The 22335-nt window shown below is 41.0% G+C and overlaps 1 protein-coding gene and 1 long non-coding RNA gene across 4 annotated transcripts; both read right to left on the minus strand.

Moving 5' to 3' along the window:
• Nucleotides 1-1699: 1699 nt before the first annotated feature.
• On the minus strand, nt 1700-14547 carry arrdc2 (arrestin domain containing 2). Of its 2 annotated transcripts, XM_068734864.1 has the most exons (8): nt 14423-14547; nt 13293-13547; nt 4973-5190; nt 4771-4873; nt 4414-4670; nt 4122-4284; nt 3426-3586; nt 1700-3163 (listed from the first exon to the last, which is right to left on the minus strand). In XM_068734864.1, the coding sequence occupies exons 2-8, from the start codon at nt 13543-13545 to the stop codon at nt 3110-3112; spliced, it is 1209 nt and encodes a 402-aa protein (XP_068590965.1). In that variant the 5' UTR covers nt 13546-13547; nt 14423-14547; the 3' UTR covers nt 1700-3109. The 2 variants fall into 2 exon arrangements, with proteins under 2 accessions (XP_068590965.1, XP_068590964.1); XM_068734863.1 differs by lacking the exons at nt 13293-13547; nt 14423-14547 and adding an exon at nt 6853-7267.
• Nucleotides 14548-18913: 4366 nt separating this feature from the next.
• LOC137890716 (uncharacterized) lies at nt 18914-21677 on the minus strand. 2 transcript variants are annotated; one of them, XR_011105306.1, is made up of 2 exons: nt 21571-21677; nt 18914-19064 (listed from the first exon to the last, which is right to left on the minus strand). It is a non-coding gene; the product is annotated as an uncharacterized lncRNA (long non-coding RNA). The 2 variants fall into 2 exon arrangements; XR_011105305.1 differs by having other exon boundaries at nt 21307-21677.
• Nucleotides 21678-22335: the final 658 nt, after the last annotated feature.

Raw genomic sequence — 22335 nt, forward strand, 5'->3', positions numbered from 1 at the left:
ACAAAGACCAACTGTTTATACCAACAGAATATTTGAGCTATATTTTTCACACACCAATTAAAAAGGTTGAATTACTCATTTTGACTAACAATTTTCACATGAGGATTACAGGAACGCGGTGGATGCTTCAGGATGTCGTGCGAATGAAACTTCTTGAGCACTGCTGTCGTCACGTCTGTTCCCTCGGTGGAAAAGTCCCTTTATAAAAACCACACAGGGTCATTGTCAGGTCACTGGGACGCCTGGATGTTCAATTTAATTTTGGTCAGATTAAGAGGTTTAGGGTTTATTTAAGTAACCAAATGTCATGAAAAGGAAAGCTAATTAGGACAATGTTAGTGTTATGGTTTAAGTTTCGAGAATTTAAAGTAAAGTGGGCTGTATTATGGATGATAAAGGCAGTTTAAACTGTTTTTAAAGTCAACTTTTTAATGCTTTATTGTTTGTATTGAAGGTCTGTAACCATGTCAAGTCGGTAACTTATGGCAGTTTTGTACCTACCTGTGTCAATTAATAATTAAAATATATCAATAAACAATAACTCAGTTTCTACTTGGTGTAAAGACTTAATTAACATTTAAAAGATGAGATTCTGCACTTGTTACAGGTTTACTGAGTGTTTTAAAGCTGTGACTTTAGTGGGTGAAGAGCTCTTTTTTTAATACAGTGATAAAAACCTGTTTAAACCTGTAGTATTCATAAAGAAAGATGTGAATATACCAGTTAGTCTGGTGTGTTATAATCACTTCTTTCTTGTCTCGTCATTGCTTTGATCACAGCAGCAGTGAGATGATGCCACACTACTGCAACTCCTACTGAGAGACTGCTGTCAGGTATCACAGCTCAATATGTTTGTGTATGCAGGTTAGTTGAGACTAGACACAGATACATTAACACCACTGTATTTGCTGCTCTGACTGAGCTGTGGTGAGAGTCAAGACGAAATCCTGAATTTTCTTAATTTATTGTTTAGTCTATCAAATAATTTGTTTTGTCCGATTCACAGTTCACAATTCAAGATGTATAGTTTACAATGACGCACATTGAAGTAGAGCTGGAAGCGTCATCATTTCTGGTATTTTGGGGATTCAATTACCAGCATTGTTATTTAATTTAATTTGAAAGTAATTTAGTCTGACATTCTGGCATAATTGACACCAACACAAGGTTTAAAAGCTTTTGACTGAAACTTTCATCCTTCCTCCGCACTGTACTGAACATGCCTCTGTCCTACTTTAAGACGAGTCACTGAATAAACCCCAGAGAATCTCTTCAGCTTGACCTTTGGCCATGTTTATAGTTTAGTGTAACACTGTACTCAACTGAGCTGCATGTGTTTACATGTGGCAAAAAATAACTGGGATCCCTGTTGAATATTCATGTAAACAAAGTACAAACTGTACAAGGACACTTAACACAATTCACATTGAACTCAATGATCTCAATGTGACAGATCGAGTGGTGAGATGAAGCCAGAAAAAAAGGATTGCGCAAGCGCTCAATGTTAGAGCTGTCATGTGCAAAACCTCCGTCTGTAATCATTGTCATTTTAATTGTAGCTTGATTCTCTGGCTAACCCTACCCTTGGCAATGATATCGTTTTGACTCATATTGTTGAACATGATGTACCAACTCACTGGCACGCAACATGATAACAAAATAATAAGCTAGCATAATAAGTCAGAGTTGGAAGGAAACATTGAAGACAATTTTTTTTTATTAGAAAAAAAGATTACAAAACTTTGGCAAGATTGTGAATCTACAATTTGTATAAAAAATATATTTGTTTTTTTCAGTGCATGCCACCTAAGTCGCACAGCTGACCCGGAAGTCTTCTTTCATACTCTTACAGTCTTTTTGGAAGTTGAGGAGAAAACATAATCCTCGAGTTTTTGGAATGTTCTTTGTCCATACACTTCAGTGGCATCTCCAGCTTAAGGCTCGACTTGACTGCTGAGCACTGTGTTCTGGTGGAGCGTCACAAAGCGCCCCACAGCACTGAGGCATCTGGCTTCCATCAAAAGCTAAAGACCACGTGGCCAAGAGGTCTCCATCTCCTCCGCCTCCTCCTCCTCCTTTTGTTTAGCAGCTGGGAGAGCTAATCTAAGGGGCTGGTGCAGCTTTATACCCAAAATGCTCATCCCATTTCATCACTGTGCTAGAATCAACCATCACAGCTATCTGACAGCTAACAATATGCCGTCTATCTTCAGTGCCTTAAGCCTTGCATTAACACACCTCTCGGAATCCATCCACATACAAGGCAACCATTTTTGTTCAGAGCTTTTGCAAAATACATTCAGCCCTATTTATCTCTATGAGAGAACAGCTCCATGGAACTCTCATGCAATCTTCAGCTGCAGATAATTATGGCATGCGTATTTTTCCCTTTTACATATTGTGACCGGCATGCATAAAATACATCTACATCTGCTTACTTGACTTGTCTGCTCCACCATCACACCTTCAGATACAGTATGTGCTTAATAGTAGAAATCATTGCAGGCACACTGCTGCTTAGTCACACAATGCATAGCAATGTAGGTTGTTAAAATCTACGGTGTTGCCAGGACAAGAAGAGTTGTAAAGTTAAGACTGCACCTTTTTACACTAGTCAATCATGACAATGTGCTTCTAAAGATATATCAGCTTCTCCAGAGTGCTTTTTTTTAACACTAGGTGCAACTCCAACTCTCCACCTAACAAATATCAAGTGACTTTTCACCCCCAATATGTCCTAAACTCCTTAAATCTCAAAATTCACTTCACATGAGGGAATCGTTGATTGGGAGACATTTGTAACTCACTTCATAAAAAAGGAGCCAAAAAAAATCACTTGTGGAACAGGAACTGATGTGGAGAAGCTACCTTCCTCGTAACAGAACAGGAAAGAGTCCACTTTTCTTTATGGACAGGTGGCGGCTTCTCCACTGACATCCAGTTCCTGTGAGCTCCGTCTCCTGAACTCTCCATGGCGCTCCAGTCCCTATCCACAACACTATGTGGAACCAGCTGGCCATTTATTGGAGAGAAGTAATCCAGGAGAAGACAAATCTCTTGATTTGTTTCTTTAAGTTAAGTTGCTTGACTCTCAGGCGGGGCTCATGGTTCAACACGTCATGCAGCGAGGTCTCATGTTTAAGGGCTGAGGGTTGGGGTCAACCTGTAGGCAGCAAAAGGAAAAAAAGATACATTAGATGAAGGTTAAGTAAGCAGATTATTCAGCCTTTGTCCGATCAAAACATCATTCAACCTCCACCCACAGATTTGTTTTCATGCAGCTACAGTTATACAATTTAGCTGTGAGCTCAAGAGTGCTTTGACAGGAAAGAAGTTGGCGATGTTCTATTCATCTACTCAAAAATATTGCATGCCAATAAAAACAACAAATAGGTAGGTGTTGTTTCCAGCCTTTGGTGACTCACCTCGCTGTACACTGGCGGAGGTCGGAAGCGAAACTCTTGAACGAATGCCATGAGGGGGCGCTCCAGGATCCCACTCAGATCTTCGGCGGGTTGCGGAACCACCGCATTGTTACGCTGCTCAGCCTCCTCCTCTGTCACTACGGAGCTGTAATCTGGAGGAGCTGCAGGGAAAAAGGCAGGATAAGTCCTCTGGTCTGACTCAACAGAACAGTACAGGTCCAAACATTAAGCTGCTGAGTCATCACGGTAGTTAAAACTCTTACAAACCCATTTAGCATTTGCTGCCTTTCGCACTAACAAACACTGATTTGCTCCAACATTAATCTTTGCTGAACCGAAATCTTTGTTTATGCATGTTGGCATCTGATTTTGGCAGTCAGTGATCATAAAAGTCAGTATGCAGATGGTTTTCTTCATTCATTTGTTTTGCTATTTTGCAGGTCCTTGAGTGCAAACATCCTTGAACATTAATAGCTACAGATTATATAAATGGTGAAAAAGACAATAATGAGTCTGTACTGCTTTGCTCACTCTGAGGGTCATGTGTTAATCTGCCTAGCCTGAAAAGACTTTCCACAATCCTATGTTTGCTTTAAACAAGGACAATCAAGAACAAGATTGTCACATTTGCTACTGATTTGCTTGTGTCCTACATATCTCTGTTTGTCAGTCACTGCGGTATTAAAGGACACTTACGCTCAGGCTGCTCGGGGATGGCCATGCGCAGCCACTCCAGGTTGACACTGTATTGGCTGCTGACGCTGGAGGTCCGGCTGCCGAAGGGATGGAGGGGGATGGTGCCTATGACCAGTGGCAGCTCCAGACACAGCTTGGACGTCCCAGGAACATCAACACAAATCTATTGGAAGGAAAAGAGGAACAATTTTAGGGAAATCTGTGTAAAGTGCAGCAGCAGCATGCATGCATGAAAAGAGGGAATATAGTGTTTGAATTCCTAAGATATAAAGCAGCTTTTGACTGAGCTCACCTTAAGCATGTACTCCACTTTGATGATGCGGCACTGCAGGATGGACGGACCCACAGGTGGGATCTTGATGGCGCGACCGTGCCACGTCTCCCTGCATCTGGCTCCCACAATATCACCGCTCAGGGTGCCCACCACCGCGCGCTTCTGCTTCATGGTGCCGCGGGCAATGAACGTCTGTGTCTGAGTGATGTAGGCTTTGGGCACAACTGATCTGGAGGTAGAGTTGTCGAACTCCGCAAAGACAGGTATCACCTCACCTGGGGAGAAGGGAAGTATGTTAGAAATGGCAGTCACTTCTAATCTGGCCAAAAAAGTCTGCGTATTTAGAGGGAGTTGTTTTAGGTGCTAGCCCCTCACCTGGTGTGTAGCCTTTGCGGTCGATCTTTGCAGTTACAGACACCTCTCCAAAGTTGCGGTACCATGCCCGTGCCATCTTGTCCTTCGTTCCAGCCTGTGGCGCCTGGGAATGATGAAATCAAATAAGGTAAGTGCTCAAAACACCCAGAAAGTCATGAGGAGTGTGATCACACAATCATGAAATGTGAGGGCTGAGACTCACCAGTAAGGTCGGTGTGTTGATGTCAATGGGCTCGATAACTGTAAACTCCTTTTTGATCTTCCTGACGGTGGCCCACGGCCTGTGTAGCTTAACTTTGACCCAGTAACGGATGCTGCCGTGTTTCCCCTCGAAGGAGGTGACCAGCGTCTCCTCAGGCAGCTGGAAGCTAAATGGAAATTCATGTCTGCCTGCAGGGAGGACGGTTACTTCACCATTATCTGAGGAGAGGAGAAAAAAAAAAAGATGAAAATTAAAGTAACAGTTCATTTACTTATTGTTTTGTCTCTGGTTTGTCATTTGAGTTCAAGAGTGTAACTTTAATTCCTAGAAGAACAGTTTCTCCCCGTTTGTGTCATAAAGTGTACATACAGAATTACAACACTGATACAAACAACCAATACAGCAAAATAAAAAAATTAAAGTTTCTTAATCTTTATTGGGATTGATTATCTGATTGTGTGTAAGGTTGAGTCACATTCTACACGTATGCATGGCAGTAAAGTAATTCATCTGATAAGGAAAAGAAGTGCTGTTACACAACTAGTAAAAAAAACGAAACATTCTATTTCTTTAGAAATCCCCGTAAAAAGAGTTGACTTTGTGAGAAAGTAGGAACAGATCTGACTCTTGCTGAAATAGAAATGTCTTTCTCTTCAATCACATGGCTTCTGTGCTTGCTCAGAGGGGCGGTTCCTCCTCCATTGTGCTGACTGAGAACATGTTTTCCTCAAGCTGTATTATATAGCCCGTCTCAACTGCTCTGTTTTTTTCTCTCTTTCTTGCTGCACAGATCCAGGAACACGTGTTTGCGTTTAACAGACTCTGTGTTTAGTGTCCCTTTGTTAGCTGGAAGCTCCTTCTTGATTAAAATAACAATACTGTCGCTGTGTAATGCTCTTAATGGGTCAAGTGGGCTGTTATTAGCTTTCTCTTGTTAGTTTGTGTTCACACCAGCAAAAAAACTTCACCGAAATCTTTAACATTATGATTTTTTTTTTTGTCTTGCTGTTTGTAAGGAGTTTTTCTTTTAAACAAACCAAGCAGTAAGACTAAACATTGCACGGAAACATACAACTGACAAAGCCCTGTCTGTGAATTTCCTGTCTACATTTCAGAGCAAAACAGCTCTGTGCTCGATGAATGAAGAAAGTTGAGCCTCTCCCACATCTCTGTGGAGAAAAACAACTCTGAAGCTTCTTCGAATGAGGAAAAGTCTGATGTCAGGACTATTTTTTTGTTTAACAGATGTTTTCACAATGAGTGCAAAGACAGCTGTTGAAACATATTTTGATCTCTTCCTATATAGTAGGAGCAGCTTTTTTATACTTATATATTAAGTTATGACAAACAACAACTTCTCACATGAATAAATAAGAAAAAGTCCTCAAAAAAATGTCTTTGTCAATGAATGACCGGATCTCAGAGTGCTTGTTTGGTGCATTTTCTGAATCTGTATGCTCAGTTTGACTTATTTAGGGAAGTAGCACACAACAAAGAAATCATCTCTCAAAAGGCTCCTAATAAAGTGATGTTTTTCAAGTAAAGTTTGACTTCATTCGAAGAGTATTAGGTGATCCAGTCTTTTTTTTATGTATCAAGTCAAAGCCGACAAAAATTCTCAGACGTGAGACAAAAACTCACTTAAAAAACAAGTTACAATTTGACTGCACCAGACAATACAACCAGAAAAAAAGGACTCTGCTCATGATCCGTTTAACTCTCATACTAAATAATGAAACAACACTATTGCCAGTTTGCAGACAAACAACCCAGTGTCCCCATCCAAATAAACACCTTCACTATTGTTTCAATCATTAGTTAACAGCCAGGATGCCCCCTCTGTGGTCTCCCCCATCACAGCGCCTGCAGAGCGGACTGACCTGCCTGCAGCAGCACCTCTCTCCGGTTCAAGTACTCCACCTCGTCGCTGTAGTTCTGGGTGTATGCGGTGCTGGAGCCGGCGGACCGGGACTCGGTCCAGTGCACTTTAGCGAATCCCTCAGCGTGGAGCTTCAGGGAGTCCAGCCGACTCTCCCCGGACAGGTCCACCACCACCCGGCCGGACACCACGTCCCCGCTGCTGAACACCGGGGGACAGTCCACCTCCGGAGAGTCGAAGACGATGTCAAACTTTTTCAACTTGTCGAAAATCATTTTTGCAGGTTGTGCAAATCCTCTCCAACGCAAAGTGAGCGATTCCTTTATTCTTGTTCCGCAGTGTATTAAAGTTTTCTGAAGTGGATCCTCAAACTGCAGACGACTTTTATTAACTTGGTGAAAGCTCAAACTGTAGAGCACCTTCTGCCTGCAGCCCTATTTGCAGTCTAAGAAAGTGGGCGGGATTTCCTAACGCATTATGTAAGGCCTCGAGAGAGAGTTGAAGGCTGATGCTGCCTTCAGGTGCTCCTTCATGGCACCGACGTCTCAGTGCTGCACTTGTGAATAAGACATTTGGCTACTTTATTCGGTCAATATCAACAAAACGTATCGGGAAAGAACAAGGAAAAGTAGAATACTTTTGACCAAACAGGCAGCAGCTGTTTGCAATAATAAAACACACTTTCAAACACCGGGGAGGGGGTTAAGTGAAATCAGCTGCTGCAGCTGAAAACCAGACCTGCATCCAGGTCAAGACCACTACTGTTACAAAATGTGATTTTTGGTGAGTTTTTGTTTTGTTTTAAGCATTATAACAAAGATTTCATAAGGGCAAAAATATGTTTTCCTTCATTTACTGATCAACCTTCAGCAACCACCTTTGTTCCTGTATGTCAACCATAGACTGTAAAGACTGTATAATAAGATATAAACAGGCTGTCCTCTTGGTGTAGGAGGAGACAACAGAAACAATTAGAACAAGTCCGGACAAAGTCTAAGAACAGAACAACCGTGTGATGTCAACATTACCAAAAAAAACAACTATAATGACAAAACAAACACGTTTACAGCCTCAGGGTAGCATGACAACCGCCCACTTGAGAATCACATCTTGACAACTTCGGTGTCAAGTAAATTCCTTCTGCCTCTGTCCTACTTAAAACTTAGTTAGGTAACTTGTGTGCAACACTCATCTTCATATTTCCGGACCAAGCCTGAAGGCAGCATAATAAACATGCAGACTGGGTGTGGAGGCAGCATAGAGGAAAACAGGGCCTGCTAGTGATTGATGGTTACAGGTTCTTAGAAGAAAACAGACTTACTGAACATGCCTCCGTCTGGCAGAGATCTGCCCTGCACAGCTCAGAGGGAAATAGTTTCACTCTGTACCAAATGCTGTTTACTCTACTTCTTCCATGTTGCTTTGTAACATACTGTTTCACAGCCCGGGAACACATGAAAACCACAGAGCTATAAAAGCATGCAACCATATCCCCTTATGAAAAACAACTGCAGTTGTACTACCTCTAATAATAAAAGGGATACCACACAGAGAAGTCTCCGAAAAACAAAAACTTGTGAACAACTAGGCCACTTGCATGAACTTATATGGCACATATGCAGCCTTTTCTTAACACATCAAATTAACTTCCAACATTTGCAAACAAAACCAAATCGGAGTAGAATGGATTTCAAAATCTGCTGCAGTCAATTAAAAAATTTTTTTAAACAGCATTACTCTTTTCATTCAATTCAAAACAGAACAAAAAGCAAGTCTGGTCCCAGAAAAACAAAGTTGTTTACTACTTTGTTCCCTGGTAGTAAGAAGTTAGCTCTTCAGTGCCACCAACTGGCAATGTGGAGGCAGAGTGCACAGCTGCAGGACTACCAGGATGTGTTTACGTCGCCTGAACTGGACTGGAGATGTGTGTGAATCTGGGAAAAGTTGTACATGGTGCTCACAGAATAATAAAGGTCGGCCTCTGGAGGGTTTTCCAACTAAGTATCCCCTCACTGTTTAATTACTCTTTGCCGGTTCGTATAAAAGTAGAAAGTAGAAGGAGGTTTCTTGCATCTTTCCTTGGATATAATCAGTTCCTTTGTCCAAAAAAAAAAAAGTGAAATCAGCAGCAGAACTCATATTATCATACTCAGAACTGTCATATTTGGGAGGTTTTTGCTTAAAGTACATGCAGGAGGTTGTGACCTAGAGTAAAATATAGCCCAGCACGCCACCTGCTGGTGACCAGCAGCAGCCTCGCTCTACCGGGTCTCCCTGCCTCGGCCCTGATAAGGTGAACGTGTGGGCCTATGCACAGAATGATGAGCCTGATAAATGCTCCCGCTCAGTATGATAACCCCTATCATACTGTAAGCAGGTTACCACTGCTGCACGCTGAAGTAAACATATTCATCCCCATGAATTTCTCTTTGTTTACCCAAAGGGCTGCTGAGTGCACGAGAGAGAGAGAGAGAGAGAGAGAGAGAGAGAGAGAGAGAGAGAGAGAGAGAGAGAGAGAGAGAGAGAGAGATACTTTATTCATCCCCAGGGGGAAATTTGTTTGTTACAGCAGCAAAGATAATACTTAAGAAAACTAAGTAATGGAGTAAAAATTGTCTACAACATTGTAGATCAAATATTAAATCACTTTATACTTGGGAGCAAAGAGGGGCTTGACGACGTTTAATTCTTCACTGGTGTTTGCATGAACTTTTTCTTTTTTTAATTTCCAAATCCTAAAAAACTGAAACTCCTAAAAACAAACAAACTGAAACTGGACTGACTCTCGGATACATTCCCGACTTCAAAAGGAGTAAACAATCAGCTTTAAAAAGATTGTTTATGAAAAGCTAAAAAAGATTAAATGAAAATAACACCATAGTGTAAAGTGTATGGAGAGCAGCAGCAGGCTGTGTGTTGGAGGAGGATGGGGCTCAAGAGAAGCCACGTGTTGTTTTTGTTATTGCCGTGACGATGCATCCTGCATTTTTCAAACAGCTCCCACCCCTTCCTCCCTTCCTCCTCTGTCTTTCCCTTTCTCTGTACTTCTTGTCCCAAGTAAACAGAATCAAACACAACAGTTACATTTACTGCTTTGCCCGATGACTTGCACATGCAAACACACCGAGGTCGTTAAAACAGATTCTGTTCCTGAGAGGATTTAGGTTGTATATGAGAAGGCTGAAGTGTGTGTTATTTCTTGGTCTACACAGAATGTTGGTCTGAGAGACATTTACAGGTCAAACCACTCATGTACTGACAGCACCTGAGCCTCTCTACTGGTAGTAATTGTCCACAAGCCAGAAAACTAAATTGTATGTAATTTGACAGAAGAGTACAGTGCCTTTATGAATCAGTTACATGGATTTGGCAAATATTCTGGGTGAAGAAGCAAAAAGAGTACTTGTGATTTCAACATTTTATTCTTCCATAACAAAAGCATATTTCTGTACCATTTTGTTTAGATGGTTTTATTTAAATGTATACATAGTTTATTCAATATATATATAAAATATATATACAGTTGTGGTCAAAAGTTTACATACACTTGTAAAGAACATAATGTCATGGCTCTCTTGAGTTTCCCCGTTATTTCTACAACTCTGATTTTTCTCTGATAGAGTGATTGGAACAGATACTTCTTTGTCACAAAAAACATTCCTGAAGTTTGGTTCTTTCATGACTTTATTATGGGTTAACAGAAAAAGTGATCAAATCTGCTGGGTCAAAAATATACATACAGCAGTGCTAATATTTGGTTACATGTCCCTTGGCCATTTTCACTTCAATTAGGCGCTTTTGGTAGCCATCCACAAGCTTCTGGCAAGCTTCTTGTTGAATCTTTGACCACTCCTCTTGACAGAATTGGTGCAGTTCAGTTAAATTTGATGGCTTTCTGACATGGACTTGTTTCTTCAGCATTGTCCACATGTTCTCAATGGGATTTAAGTCAGGACTTTGGGAAGGCCATTCTAAAACCCTAATTCTAGCCTGATTTAGCCATTCCATTACCACTTTTGATGTGTGTTTGGGGTCATTGTCCTGTTGGAACACCCAACTGCGGCCAAGACCCAACCTTCGGGCTGATGATTTTAGGTTATCTTGAAGAATTTGAAGGTAATCCTCCTTCTTCATTATCCCATTTACTCTCTGTAAAGCACCAGTTCCATTGGCAGCAAAACAGCCCCACAGCATAATACTACCACCACCGTGCTTGACGGTAGGCATGGTGTTCTTGGGGTTAAAGGCCTCACCTTTTCTCCTCCAAACATATTGCTGGGCATTGTGGCCAAACAGCTCGATTTTTGTTTCGTCTGACCACAGAACTTTCCTCCAGAAGGTCTTATCTTTGTCCATGTGATCAGCAGCAAACTTCAGTCGAGCCTTAAGGTGCCGCTTTTGGAGCAAGGGCTTCCTTCTTGCACGGCAGCCTCTCAGTCCATGGAGATGCAAAACACGCTTGACTGTGGACACTGACACCTGTGTTCCAGCAGCTTCTAATTCTTGGCAGATCTGCTTTTTGGTGGTTCTCGGTTGACTCTTCACCCTCCTGACCAATTTTCTCTCAGCAGCAGGTGATAGCTTGCGTTTTCTTCCTGATCGTGGCAGTGACAAAACAGTGCCATGCACTTTATACTTACAAACAATTGTTTGCACTGTTGCTCTTGGGACCTGCAGCTGCTTTGAAATGGTTCCAAGTGACTTTCCTGACTTGTTCAAGTCAATGATTTGCTTTTTCAGATCCATGCTGAGCTCCTTTGACTTTCCCATTGTAGCGTTTGTGGGCGTTTGTATCCAATGAGCCCTATTTAAATGGCCTCAGAGAAGTCACCAGCTGTAGTCACTCATAATCACTCACAAGAAGTTAAGAGGCCATGCTATGAAGCTCATTTCATTGACACAACTTTCTAAGTCACCAAAATTGCTAATTCATGTTGCTGTATGTATATTTTTGACCCAGCAGATTTTGTCACTTTTTCTGTTAACCCATAATAAAGTCATGAAAGAACCTAACTTCATGAATGATTTTGTGACAAAGAAGTATCTGTTCCAATCACTCTATCAGAGAAAAATCAGAGTTGTAGAAATAACTGGAAACTCAAGAGAGCCATGACATTATGTTCTTTACAAGTGTATGTAAACTTTTGACCACAACTGTATATATATACACATACATACACACACACTATCAGAGTTATTTGGGGTATTTTCAGTGGCTTTATGTAATTCTATCATATCTTATTTGTTTGGGTATTTGTTTACCAGCTGCATTACAGAATCAATTGATCCAATTATTAATGAACAGTTAATAAAAATACCAAACATTTGCTTTTTACAGATTCTTTTTTTTTTTTTACATTTTTGCTTTCTTTTCTGCATCCCTTCATCATTATCAAGTTAATGTTTTTTTGTTTTTGTTTTTTTCAAGCTGGTCTGAGAAAGGTAGCAGTCAGAAAATAGTAATTTCAGCTCTGGTAACAAATGACACGTTTAATATTTCATACTAAGTAATGAATACAATAAAATGTTGTTAGTGGTTTAGATGGGTTTCCTTTTTGTGGTCACAGAGAATGATTTAGGCTGAAATGTGGGCAAGATATCAACATAGGAAACCTGCCGAATGCACCTTAAACCACAGTGCACACACATCTGTTGCAGCAGCATAGAGACTAATTACAACAACTAATTGCCACTTATATGTGTATTCTGCAAATGCAGCAACAATACTAATTCTGCTCTTATCTGAGACTCTGACTAGCATCCATTCATACAGTGTTTACCTGTCCAACTAGACTGGGGAGTCAAACCAACTAAACTGTTTACAAAGCATCTAATGAAACATTAACCACAGTCTACAGTTTACTTACTCAGTTACTATGACCTACATTCTCTGCCTGTCTCCTCCACACTGAGGGAAATTGACACTTTACAGCGTTATGTCCTGAACAAAACAGCAATCAGTAAACCAGTTGTGTTTATTTTGACTCAGCAATAATTGATTTGTGTTTAATGTTATGATTAGATTATCTGGCAGATGCATCTGGACAAGCCAGTGTCGACTTCTCTCCCGGGTTTCGATGCAACACATTTGGCCCAGGTGGCTCTATTTTGCAAACCGCAGCGATTACGAGACACAGTGGCTACCAGCTGGCACGAGCAAATCAGCAGTTTTATATCATTATTCAGACTGGAGAGAGAACTTTTACATCAACCAGCTGCAATACATGCTGATTTACAGTTACTATGTATATCACAGCAAAGCTACAGTGATGGATGATATCTTACAATAATGTTACACTGATACAGTAGCGGACAAAAGAAAATACAAAAACTACAACAAGGTCAGCACAAATTATATATAAAATGCCCCAATTTTATAGAAATGAAGGCACTGTTCTGTATTTACAAATAGTCATAGCCAACAGTTTATTAACCACTGACCTCGTATCAGATGCTGTCGCTTCCTGAAGTACGTGATCTTGGAGCTGTAGTCGTTATAGACAGAGTTCATGCCACGGTTCTCCAGCCAGTGGGCTGTGGCCACCCCTCTCCCCTGCACCTTCATTGACTGCACCCTGGTGTCCCTCCGGAGCTCCAGGACCACCTGGCCGGACACCACGTCCCCTCCGGTGAACGCTGCATCAGCTGGACCATCCAGCTCCAGCTTGAAAGACTTAATGGAGTTCAACGTCATTCCTAAAAGTGAAGATAGTTCAGCAGTTTGACAAGGCTGAGACACTAACAAATACTCATGGTGTACAGAAATGTTAGTACAGGTGTGTGTGGTTTCCAGGTGCTGTAAAAAACACATTGCAAATAGCCAAAACCAGCTGGAGACATGAATGATTTAAGCATTTAGGGCTCCTGTGGACACCAGGGGACCACAGACCAAGCACATTATACATGTGAAGTCCTGTATTCATTTTTTAAATAATAGTATGTAATGTTTTGTGACTGATTTTAAAAAGGTGCACTTCCAATAAAACGGAACATATTGATAATTTTTGCTGGGTTGGGTGGTTCTGCTTAGAGTCCCAGACATGCCAGAGACAGACCCTTCAAGTAGCTACTGCCGTGTAGACTGCTAACTGTTTTTAAACACGTTTTAGACATGTGCAATAATAGAACATATCAAATTGTTACAGTTTTCTCTTTGATTGTGATCTTGAAATAAGAAAGTTAACTAACTAACTAAACAAAATGGTTACTAGAGTATTACAGTTTATAATAACCTCTTTAATATGCAGACACAATTGATCACGTCACCAATACATAAGAAAATAAAACCATTTGCCAATTATTGGAACAAATTCCGTATAAGAGCATATAAGGTAAATAACTGAAAATCTACTTTCAGTCAACAATATGTAAAAAATGTTGTAATAATAACGGACATCATGATTCTTAGTTCTGTGACAACTATTGAGTGTAATTTTTATAGTTTATGGATTATCATGAATGTTTCTAAATGAAAACGGGTCTCAGCCAATCAGCGTTGAGAGCCGTGACCACGTTTTATGAATACAGTTGTGAACGTCGAGCTGACGTTTAAATGTCTTTTAAAAACTCACCGGCAGGTCTTAGGAGACGTAGCGGTCCTCTCAAAAGACGAGGTTTACGGTTCGGAAAAGCCAGACTGCGAGCGTTCACTCCGTTTGGTTGTTCAATTAAAGCCCAGCCTTTATAAACGAGACATGTTTCAACGCCCAGAAACACAGCAGCTCTCTGTTTCACACCAATGATGAAGAGCACGCGTGAGTCACGTCCGCCCACTTTAACACTGAGGAGAGAGAGCCCTCTAAGAGAAGGGGGACTGCACGGTATAACGAGGGGAGTTTTGCCGGCTATACCTTTCACATTTAAAGCGTGTTTACCTTATTTCACCCTTATATACAGTCTATGACTTCACCCCTTCTTTTTTAATATCGTTTACGTGTAGATCTGTGTGTGAGCAGAATATCAAAAAAAGTGCACCATTGTCGAAAGTACCGATGTAAAGACGAATTTGATATTATACTTTTATTTTGAAGGCAGTGTGTCTTTTTCAGTTAAAAACGGATACATCATATTTTCTCCTTCTCTATTGTAAAAAATACTAGTCTGTGATGAGATATTAAAAGAGATAAGATAATTTCTAAGAAAAAGATTTAAAAAAAAATGTGGACTGATATAGAATACATTTTAAAGGACATCTGAACAACCTTATGGTGCCTCTGTTTTGTTATTTTAATAATATGCCTCAGCATGTAAAGTCTCTCACATGATCACTATGTCTCTTGTTTATGACATGGTATCTGAAGCAGTTGTCTTTGCAAAACCTTTTCATTTGCAAACTTTTTCAGGAGTAAACCAATACAAAAATAAAAACACTGGAGAATTCAGTAAGAGATAAACATCCTTTGAGGCATTTCTTATCAGATGTTGTCCCTGTAATATGATAATAATTCTGCATGACTTGTGGTCAAAAGTTTATAACAGTATTGTACAAATATGCAAAGTCATAAGTGTGATCCAGAAACAATCTGCTCAGCCATTAGTGTTTTTAAATGACCAGGTGCACAAAACATGAAATATGTATATTATTATGTTTTTTTCAGACATGCCATAGTCCTAAATTAACATATCTGGCTGAAAATGAATCTGTATTTGGCAGGATTCTTGGTAGAACAGGCAAAATCAAACAGGAGCTGTCTAGTCTATTCTGGAGTTTAATGTCCTTGCAGCTGTATACCTTGGACCTGAGCTTGTTGGCCAGCTGGCACTGCAGCCCATACCTGGACTGCTGCCTTTCACCAGGTTGATGAACTCCTGATTCAGTTTGCCTGCCAACTTTTTTTTTATCTGTAGAGCCTGCATCTTAGGGTCAAGGCTGTGTTATTCCTACAACAGCATAGATTGTTTTTACAGAGTTTTGTGGTCAATCATGCTTGAAGGAGGGGATGAGAATCTTTCTGCGCCACAGACGCTAACCTTCGTAGCAGTTTCCATTGACAGTGTAAACAGGGTGGAAGCAGGACAGTCAAGTCCGAGGCTACTTTTCTTCCTGGCCTAAGTGTGACAGGCGAGTCTGAGGTTTATGTTTAAGCCACCTAACTGCTAAAGCTGAACTTGCACATTGCTTCAATATTTCACACTCTGATGGCCCCTGTACTGTTCTTGGTCAATAGTAATTCATTTATCAGCTCAATAAGATTAGCATTCTTATGCAGTTCAGTGAAAGACACAACACTGAGGGATGATATGATATGACAGAGTGGCTTTAGTTGATGCATGCTTGAAATTTAAAGGTGTTATTCGTTCTGATGAGCTGAAATAGGATCAGGGTTAAAGTTCTTCATGTGAATATAATATAACTACACCACACCTCTTTTGTTGGGGTTGGTGAAGAGAATTCTGGGACATGTAGGAAAATGACTTGAAATAACTAATTTTCATATCTCTGTTACTCCTTGTTTCTCATTGGAATTCTCAATTGACTTTGAGGCCCAATAACCAGTCACATGATGAGGCCTGATGTAACCAATACTATGATTTCTTTGCATATTATTAAGAAAAGTTCATGGTCAGAGAACTGTATATTTGTATACAAAATTCAGAACTGCTGCCATTTGAGCACAAGTTGGTCTTTGTAGCATTACATTATTGGTGACCTTCAATGTTAAACTGCATATTATTTGTGTCTACATTTTCAGAAACACAAACTCAGAGGGAAGAAATTCAGAGCATGTCAAATATGTGGAATATGCTTCATATTCAATATTTATCAGGAGTTGAGCAAGAACACAAGAGAAAGTGACCACGTGTTTTTTCTCAGTCAGTTTATTACAAAATGAGTGAAGAACTGGCTGTTGCCAGGACGCTGCAAGATCAGAGGTCTTCCCTGTGGGTGGTGCTGAAGTGCTGATGAACCAGAGGAAACCTGCTGTTGCTCTATGATTAACCCAGTGTGTTGCTGGACATCTGGTGTGGCCGACTATCTATCCTGTTTGCAGTAGTGTTCTTTGGCCATGGTTGAGTAGTACAGGTTCGACACACGGGGTGGGCCAAACTGTTCATGGCTCTTGGTTATCAGGTCAAAATCGAGCAAACACACTGGACCCACTGAGTGGTTCCGCTGGGAGGATCATAAATTAAACTGAAGTTAAAAATGTTCACTTTTATGTTTAAAGCAATATATGAACCAATACTATTATAAATACAGAAAGAAATGACTATGCAGAAGATCTCTTATCTCACATCAGAGAAGGAGATTCTGTTGGTGGTGAACGACATCCTCTCTTTGTTGCGCTTCTTATCGGTGTCCCCCTCGGGTAAGGAACTGGAATTGCGGTTGCTCTTGATCAAAACGACTGGATCTGCTTGGATATAAACCAAATCCAGGCAGGATAACTAAAATGGATTGATACAGTAGCCTTTCATATGTACCTCAATATTGTGTCGTCTTGGTTTGATTGATTTAGAATGTATTACACTGTTCATTACAGTTAGCACAAAAAAATATCTGCTTTGAACAGTTTCCTCACATATAGTAAACAGTACCAAGTGAGTTCAAATGCATTTAAAAAAGGATTCTACTTTTGTTCTTTGCCCATTTGGGGACCTCTTAGTACTTGAAGGCTCTAAGCAGCTTGTGTCATTACTTAATGCAATCAAGACGTCTTCACCATGGGAAATTAAAGTAATAGATCTGAATCGTCAGTTTGCAAGAATGAAAACCTATGGCAAAAACATGTCATTAACACAGAAAACAGTCACCCAGCTTGTGGTGGCAAAAGTCTTCTCTGGATGCTGTCGACCATGAGTTGAAGTTGTAATGTTAAAAATTGATCTTCAAACGCTCCTTCACCACAGTTGGCCTGTATCCAAAAAACATATCAGATAATGCTTTTTTTATTATAATTATGTGGGGATAAACTCAACACCAGTTAATGTGAGCTTTAAAAGAGTGACAATTCTAATTCTGGAATGGTTGTTTTTGAGGCTTTTGATTCAGTCAAATATCAATTTTAGCATGCAAGATGCCTCAAACCTCTGGCATCACATCAAAGCATGCAGTGAAACCTAGAGAGGTCTGAACAGAGATCTAAAGGATGACACCAGGCCCTATAGCCATGTTTTTTTCTACAGTTTGACAACTGTTTGTTTATAACAGTGATGTGACGGGAGTTTTTCCAGTGAGGCAGAACGGCTGCAGACCTGCAGGCAGCGGACCAGCTAAATGACGCAGCGTTGTCTCTCTCTCTACAATCTTCACAGGATCACCCAGAACCACTGAGTGCCGAAGAAAGACAATGTGAACAACAGTCACGGTTTGGTCATAGTGTATCTTCCCTTAGCATGCACACAGCTGTGTGCTGAGTGTTCAACACCTCAGTCAGAGAAAATGGCAACTATATACTTAAGTACAGATTGATTAAATCGAGAGGTGATGATGTTTTCAATAAAGGTGTGCTAATGTGTCTGCAGCTCATTTGATCAAAAGAGTAAACAGACAGGATTCTGCATTACATCTGAGCTCAAGCGGAGGTTAAAATGACTTCCAGTGGACACTATTGTAAGAATTTCTTTTTTTCACTGTGACTTTTAAAATCACCCAGCGAGCATTATTCTGTTGAAAAGATGTTTAAAAGACGTCTACGGCCACCATTGAAAAGACGTTCAGAATTGGTTCAAAAGTGAAAGTTTTTTCACTGACTATTCATAGACGTTGATTAAACTTCATGGCTAGACCAGATTTCAATGGGATTTACATTACTAAATTTCATCCTCTACATGTGTGCTAATAATATATCATAATTTTAGAGATTTACTAAGAAACCATATCCACATTCATCAGTTGAAAGCTAAAATTGCAAATCCCGTTGAAATCTGGTTTAAAAGTGAACGTTTAATCAAAGTCTTCAAATAGTCAGCGAAAAAAACGTTCACTTTTGAACCACTTTTAAACGTCACCGTATTTTCAATGTCGAAATGCTCACAGTTCAATATGTAGCAATTAAATACTTACTCATAGTAACACATCAACAGTTTCCACGTACAGGACAAAGACCAAGTGACACAGGTAACAGTTCATTTCTATTTATTAAGCACAATATAAATATAAACAATCTTTATTTATATACAACCATAATCTCCCTTTTCTTCTTTAATGTCGTTGTCAAAGCCACACAGGAGCCGGTTTCAGAAGGTCTGCTATATTTTCAAGGCGGACATCTGTAAATAAAACGAGTATTAGAAAAACATTCTCACTTTTAGACCAGTTTTGAACATCTTTTCAACGGAAAGATGTTGACCTGGATAATTATGGAGCTAAATCCAGGTCAAAAGTTGTCATCATTTGAAAAAATTATTTGAACCTGAAAGTTCAAGTTATGGTCTTGAACATTGAAAAATACAGCGATGTATTCAAAATAAAAATAAGTGAATGAATTTTTTTGGGGGGTTGAATATAATTCCAATTTTTTTTTTTTCAGTTTCAAATCTTTTTTTCACTTTCAGATCGTTTTTTTCAGTTCAGACTTTTGACCCTGATTTAGCGTGGGGGCGTGGGTTCAACTGAGAGGGACGTGTCATCATGAGTGACAGCATCACAAAGAAGGCTAAGGACCTTCCTCAACAACATTGCCTTCAGGTAACGTGGGCACCACGAGAATTATGATTGAACACTTTCTATACACCATATTCACGTGAATGCAGTGGGGAAAAACTGTGAGCGTCAGCTATCCTGAAGGAAACTTCGGAGGGAACCAGCTACTGATTCGATTGGTCTTTCGCCCCTATACTCAGGTTGGACGACCGATTTGCACATCAGGACCGCTATAACCTCGCCAGGCGCATATCCTCCGTGCCGGTGCGCTGCGACCCCGGCACTAGGCACTAGGTCGGATTGGAAAGGCTCGGGGCGAAGGTGCTTTTCAGCGCTCCTCACCAAGACCTCGCCGCTTTCCGGGGCCGTGGACTAAGTGCTCGCTGTGCCCGCTCTCCCTGCGGGGAGGGACGGGTCCCGGTGTTACGTCCCTACAGGTTTCCCTTCCATGCGCAGCAGCTGTTGTCTGCCTCTGTCGCCAGATTCGTCACACATTCACAAACATATTGCCGGAGATCTATAAGCCACTTCTCATATGAGACTGTCGCACTGAGGACAGTCCACCCCAACCGCGTCGCCAGGGCGGGGATCGGCTCAAGTAAAAGGCGCCAGGGGTCTGTGGCGATGTCGGCAACCCACCCGACCCGTCATGAAACATGGACCAAGGAGTCTAGCGCACGCGCGAATCACAGGGTGAAGCAACTGCAAACCCCGTGGCGCAATGAAAGTGAGGGCCAGCGTGGCGGGTGAGGTGGGATCCCGGCCCTGTGTGGTCGGGTCGCACCACCGGCCCGTCTCGCCCGCACCGTCGAGGGGGTGGAGCGTGAGTTTGTGCGATAGGACCCGAAAGATGGTGAACTATGCCTGGGCAGGGCGAAGCCAGAGGAAACTCTGGTGGAAGCTCATAGCAGTCCTGACGTGCAAATCGGTCGTCCGACCTGGGTATAGGGGCGAAAGACCAATCGAACCAGTAGCTGGTTCCCTCCGAAGTTTCCTGAGAAAGGGCAAGCTCAAATCGTGGCAGCGGCAGCTAGTAGAGGCACTTCCTGTGGTAAGCTCAGCTGCTGCAGCAAGTTGCGGCAGCTGCCAAGACTTGGTGGCACCTCTCACAAACAGTGGCAGCTGCCACGAACAGTGGCAAACAGTGGCAGCTGCCACAACTTGCCGCGGCAGCTGAGCTTGCCACAGGAAGTGCCTCTACTAGCTGCCGCTGCCACAAATTGAGCCAGCTTCTACTGAGTTTCCTTCAGGATAGCTGGCGCTCACAGTTTATCCCCACTGCATTCACGTGAATATGGTGTATAGAAAGTGTTCAATCATAATTCTCGTGGTGCTCACATTACCTGAAGGCAACGTTGTTGAGGAAGGTCCTTAGCCTTCTTTGTGATGCTGTCACACATGATGACACGTCCCTCTCAGTTGAAGCCACGCCCCCACGCTAGAAAAGGGTCAAAAGTCTGAACTGAAAAAAACCGATCTGAAAGTGAAAAAAAGATTTGAAACCGAAAAAAAAAAATTGAATCTGAAAATATAAAATCTGAAACTGAAAAATACAAGACCTGAAATATCAAAAATATATATGAGTGAAAAATGAAAAAAATAAATGTATTCAAAAAAATTCCAGAACTGAATCAAAATTATATGCAACCCAAAAAAACGTTTCATTCACTTATTTTTATTTTGAATACATCGCTGTATTTTTCAATGTTCAAGACCATAACTTGAACTTTCAGGTTCAAATTATTTTTTCAAATGATCACAACTTTTGATCTGGATTTAGCTCCATAGATATTACACTACTGTATACTGTTCGTATATTGCTGTAAGCCAAACAAACAATGTTTTGACCGTCTTCTTATTTCTACTCACGTCCTCCACATTTAAACGGTGTACAGCCCCAGTCGCTGTCCGTCGTGTATTGCACATGTGAAATGTCCTACAAACTATGTTATAACGTTGGGCTACAGCGACAGTCCATAAAGAGTCTCCAACTAACACATGCTGCTAACGCTACTAGCTAGCATGCTAACGCTACAAGCTAGCAGCCTCGCCCGCATGGTGAGCATAACATGATATTAATGGTATGGTAATGATATTTCGGTTTGCAATATTGGAATAAAGTAGTCCAAGTACTTAAAGAGTATGTCGTTAGCGTGAGGTCTCGTTTATTCCATCAGCTCGTTCACTTCGCTCCTCAAGTCCTGGCCGTGCAGAGACGGTGCATTCAAAGCATAGCTCAGTCCCTACGCATGCGTGTTCCAGCAGTAAACACACGTATTTTACATGAACAGACAGAATGTGCTCTGCTCCCATTACGATGTCCTGGGAACTTCTTGTTGACAGCACACAGTCTATAGTTCCATATTTACGACGTTTTATATGACACATTAAATGCGTTGAAATCACGTCTTCGTGCACCATAGACTAACAGTTGACTTGCATACGGTCATTCTATTGCCTTGACTTTTATTTTGACATTTTTTTACTTCCGGACTACCTGTCTTACTTTGCGTCGCTCTTGAAAAGAACAAACAAAAAATCCATAAAACAGACTATCAAAACGTACACGGACCAGGGGGGCACACTCCTCTGACTACTGGTGACACTCCTGTGACAACTGTTGGCACTGGCAGCTTGTGGCACATAATGACACCTACATATAAGCAGAGGAAGAGTGAAAATATTACATATTTAAAAAAAAAAAATATTTAAACATTTAGGCATAACCACTTGTCAGGGTGATTTGGCACTCTGTAGATGCTTGGATGTCACGAAAAAGTGAAAAACAAACAAAAAAAAGTGAAAAACGTATTAGTTATTGATTATTGCAGTTGATAATTTTTGACTATTAAAGTAGGCCTAATAATCAGTAAAGATTGTATTTTTATTTCAAAACGG

Source organism: Cebidichthys violaceus, unplaced genomic scaffold, assembly GCF_023349555.1.
Source record: "Cebidichthys violaceus isolate CVI_PGR_0920_01 unplaced genomic scaffold, fCebVio1.0.p SCAF_68, whole genome shotgun sequence".
Taxonomy (NCBI): Eukaryota; Metazoa; Chordata; class Actinopteri; order Perciformes; family Stichaeidae; genus Cebidichthys; species Cebidichthys violaceus.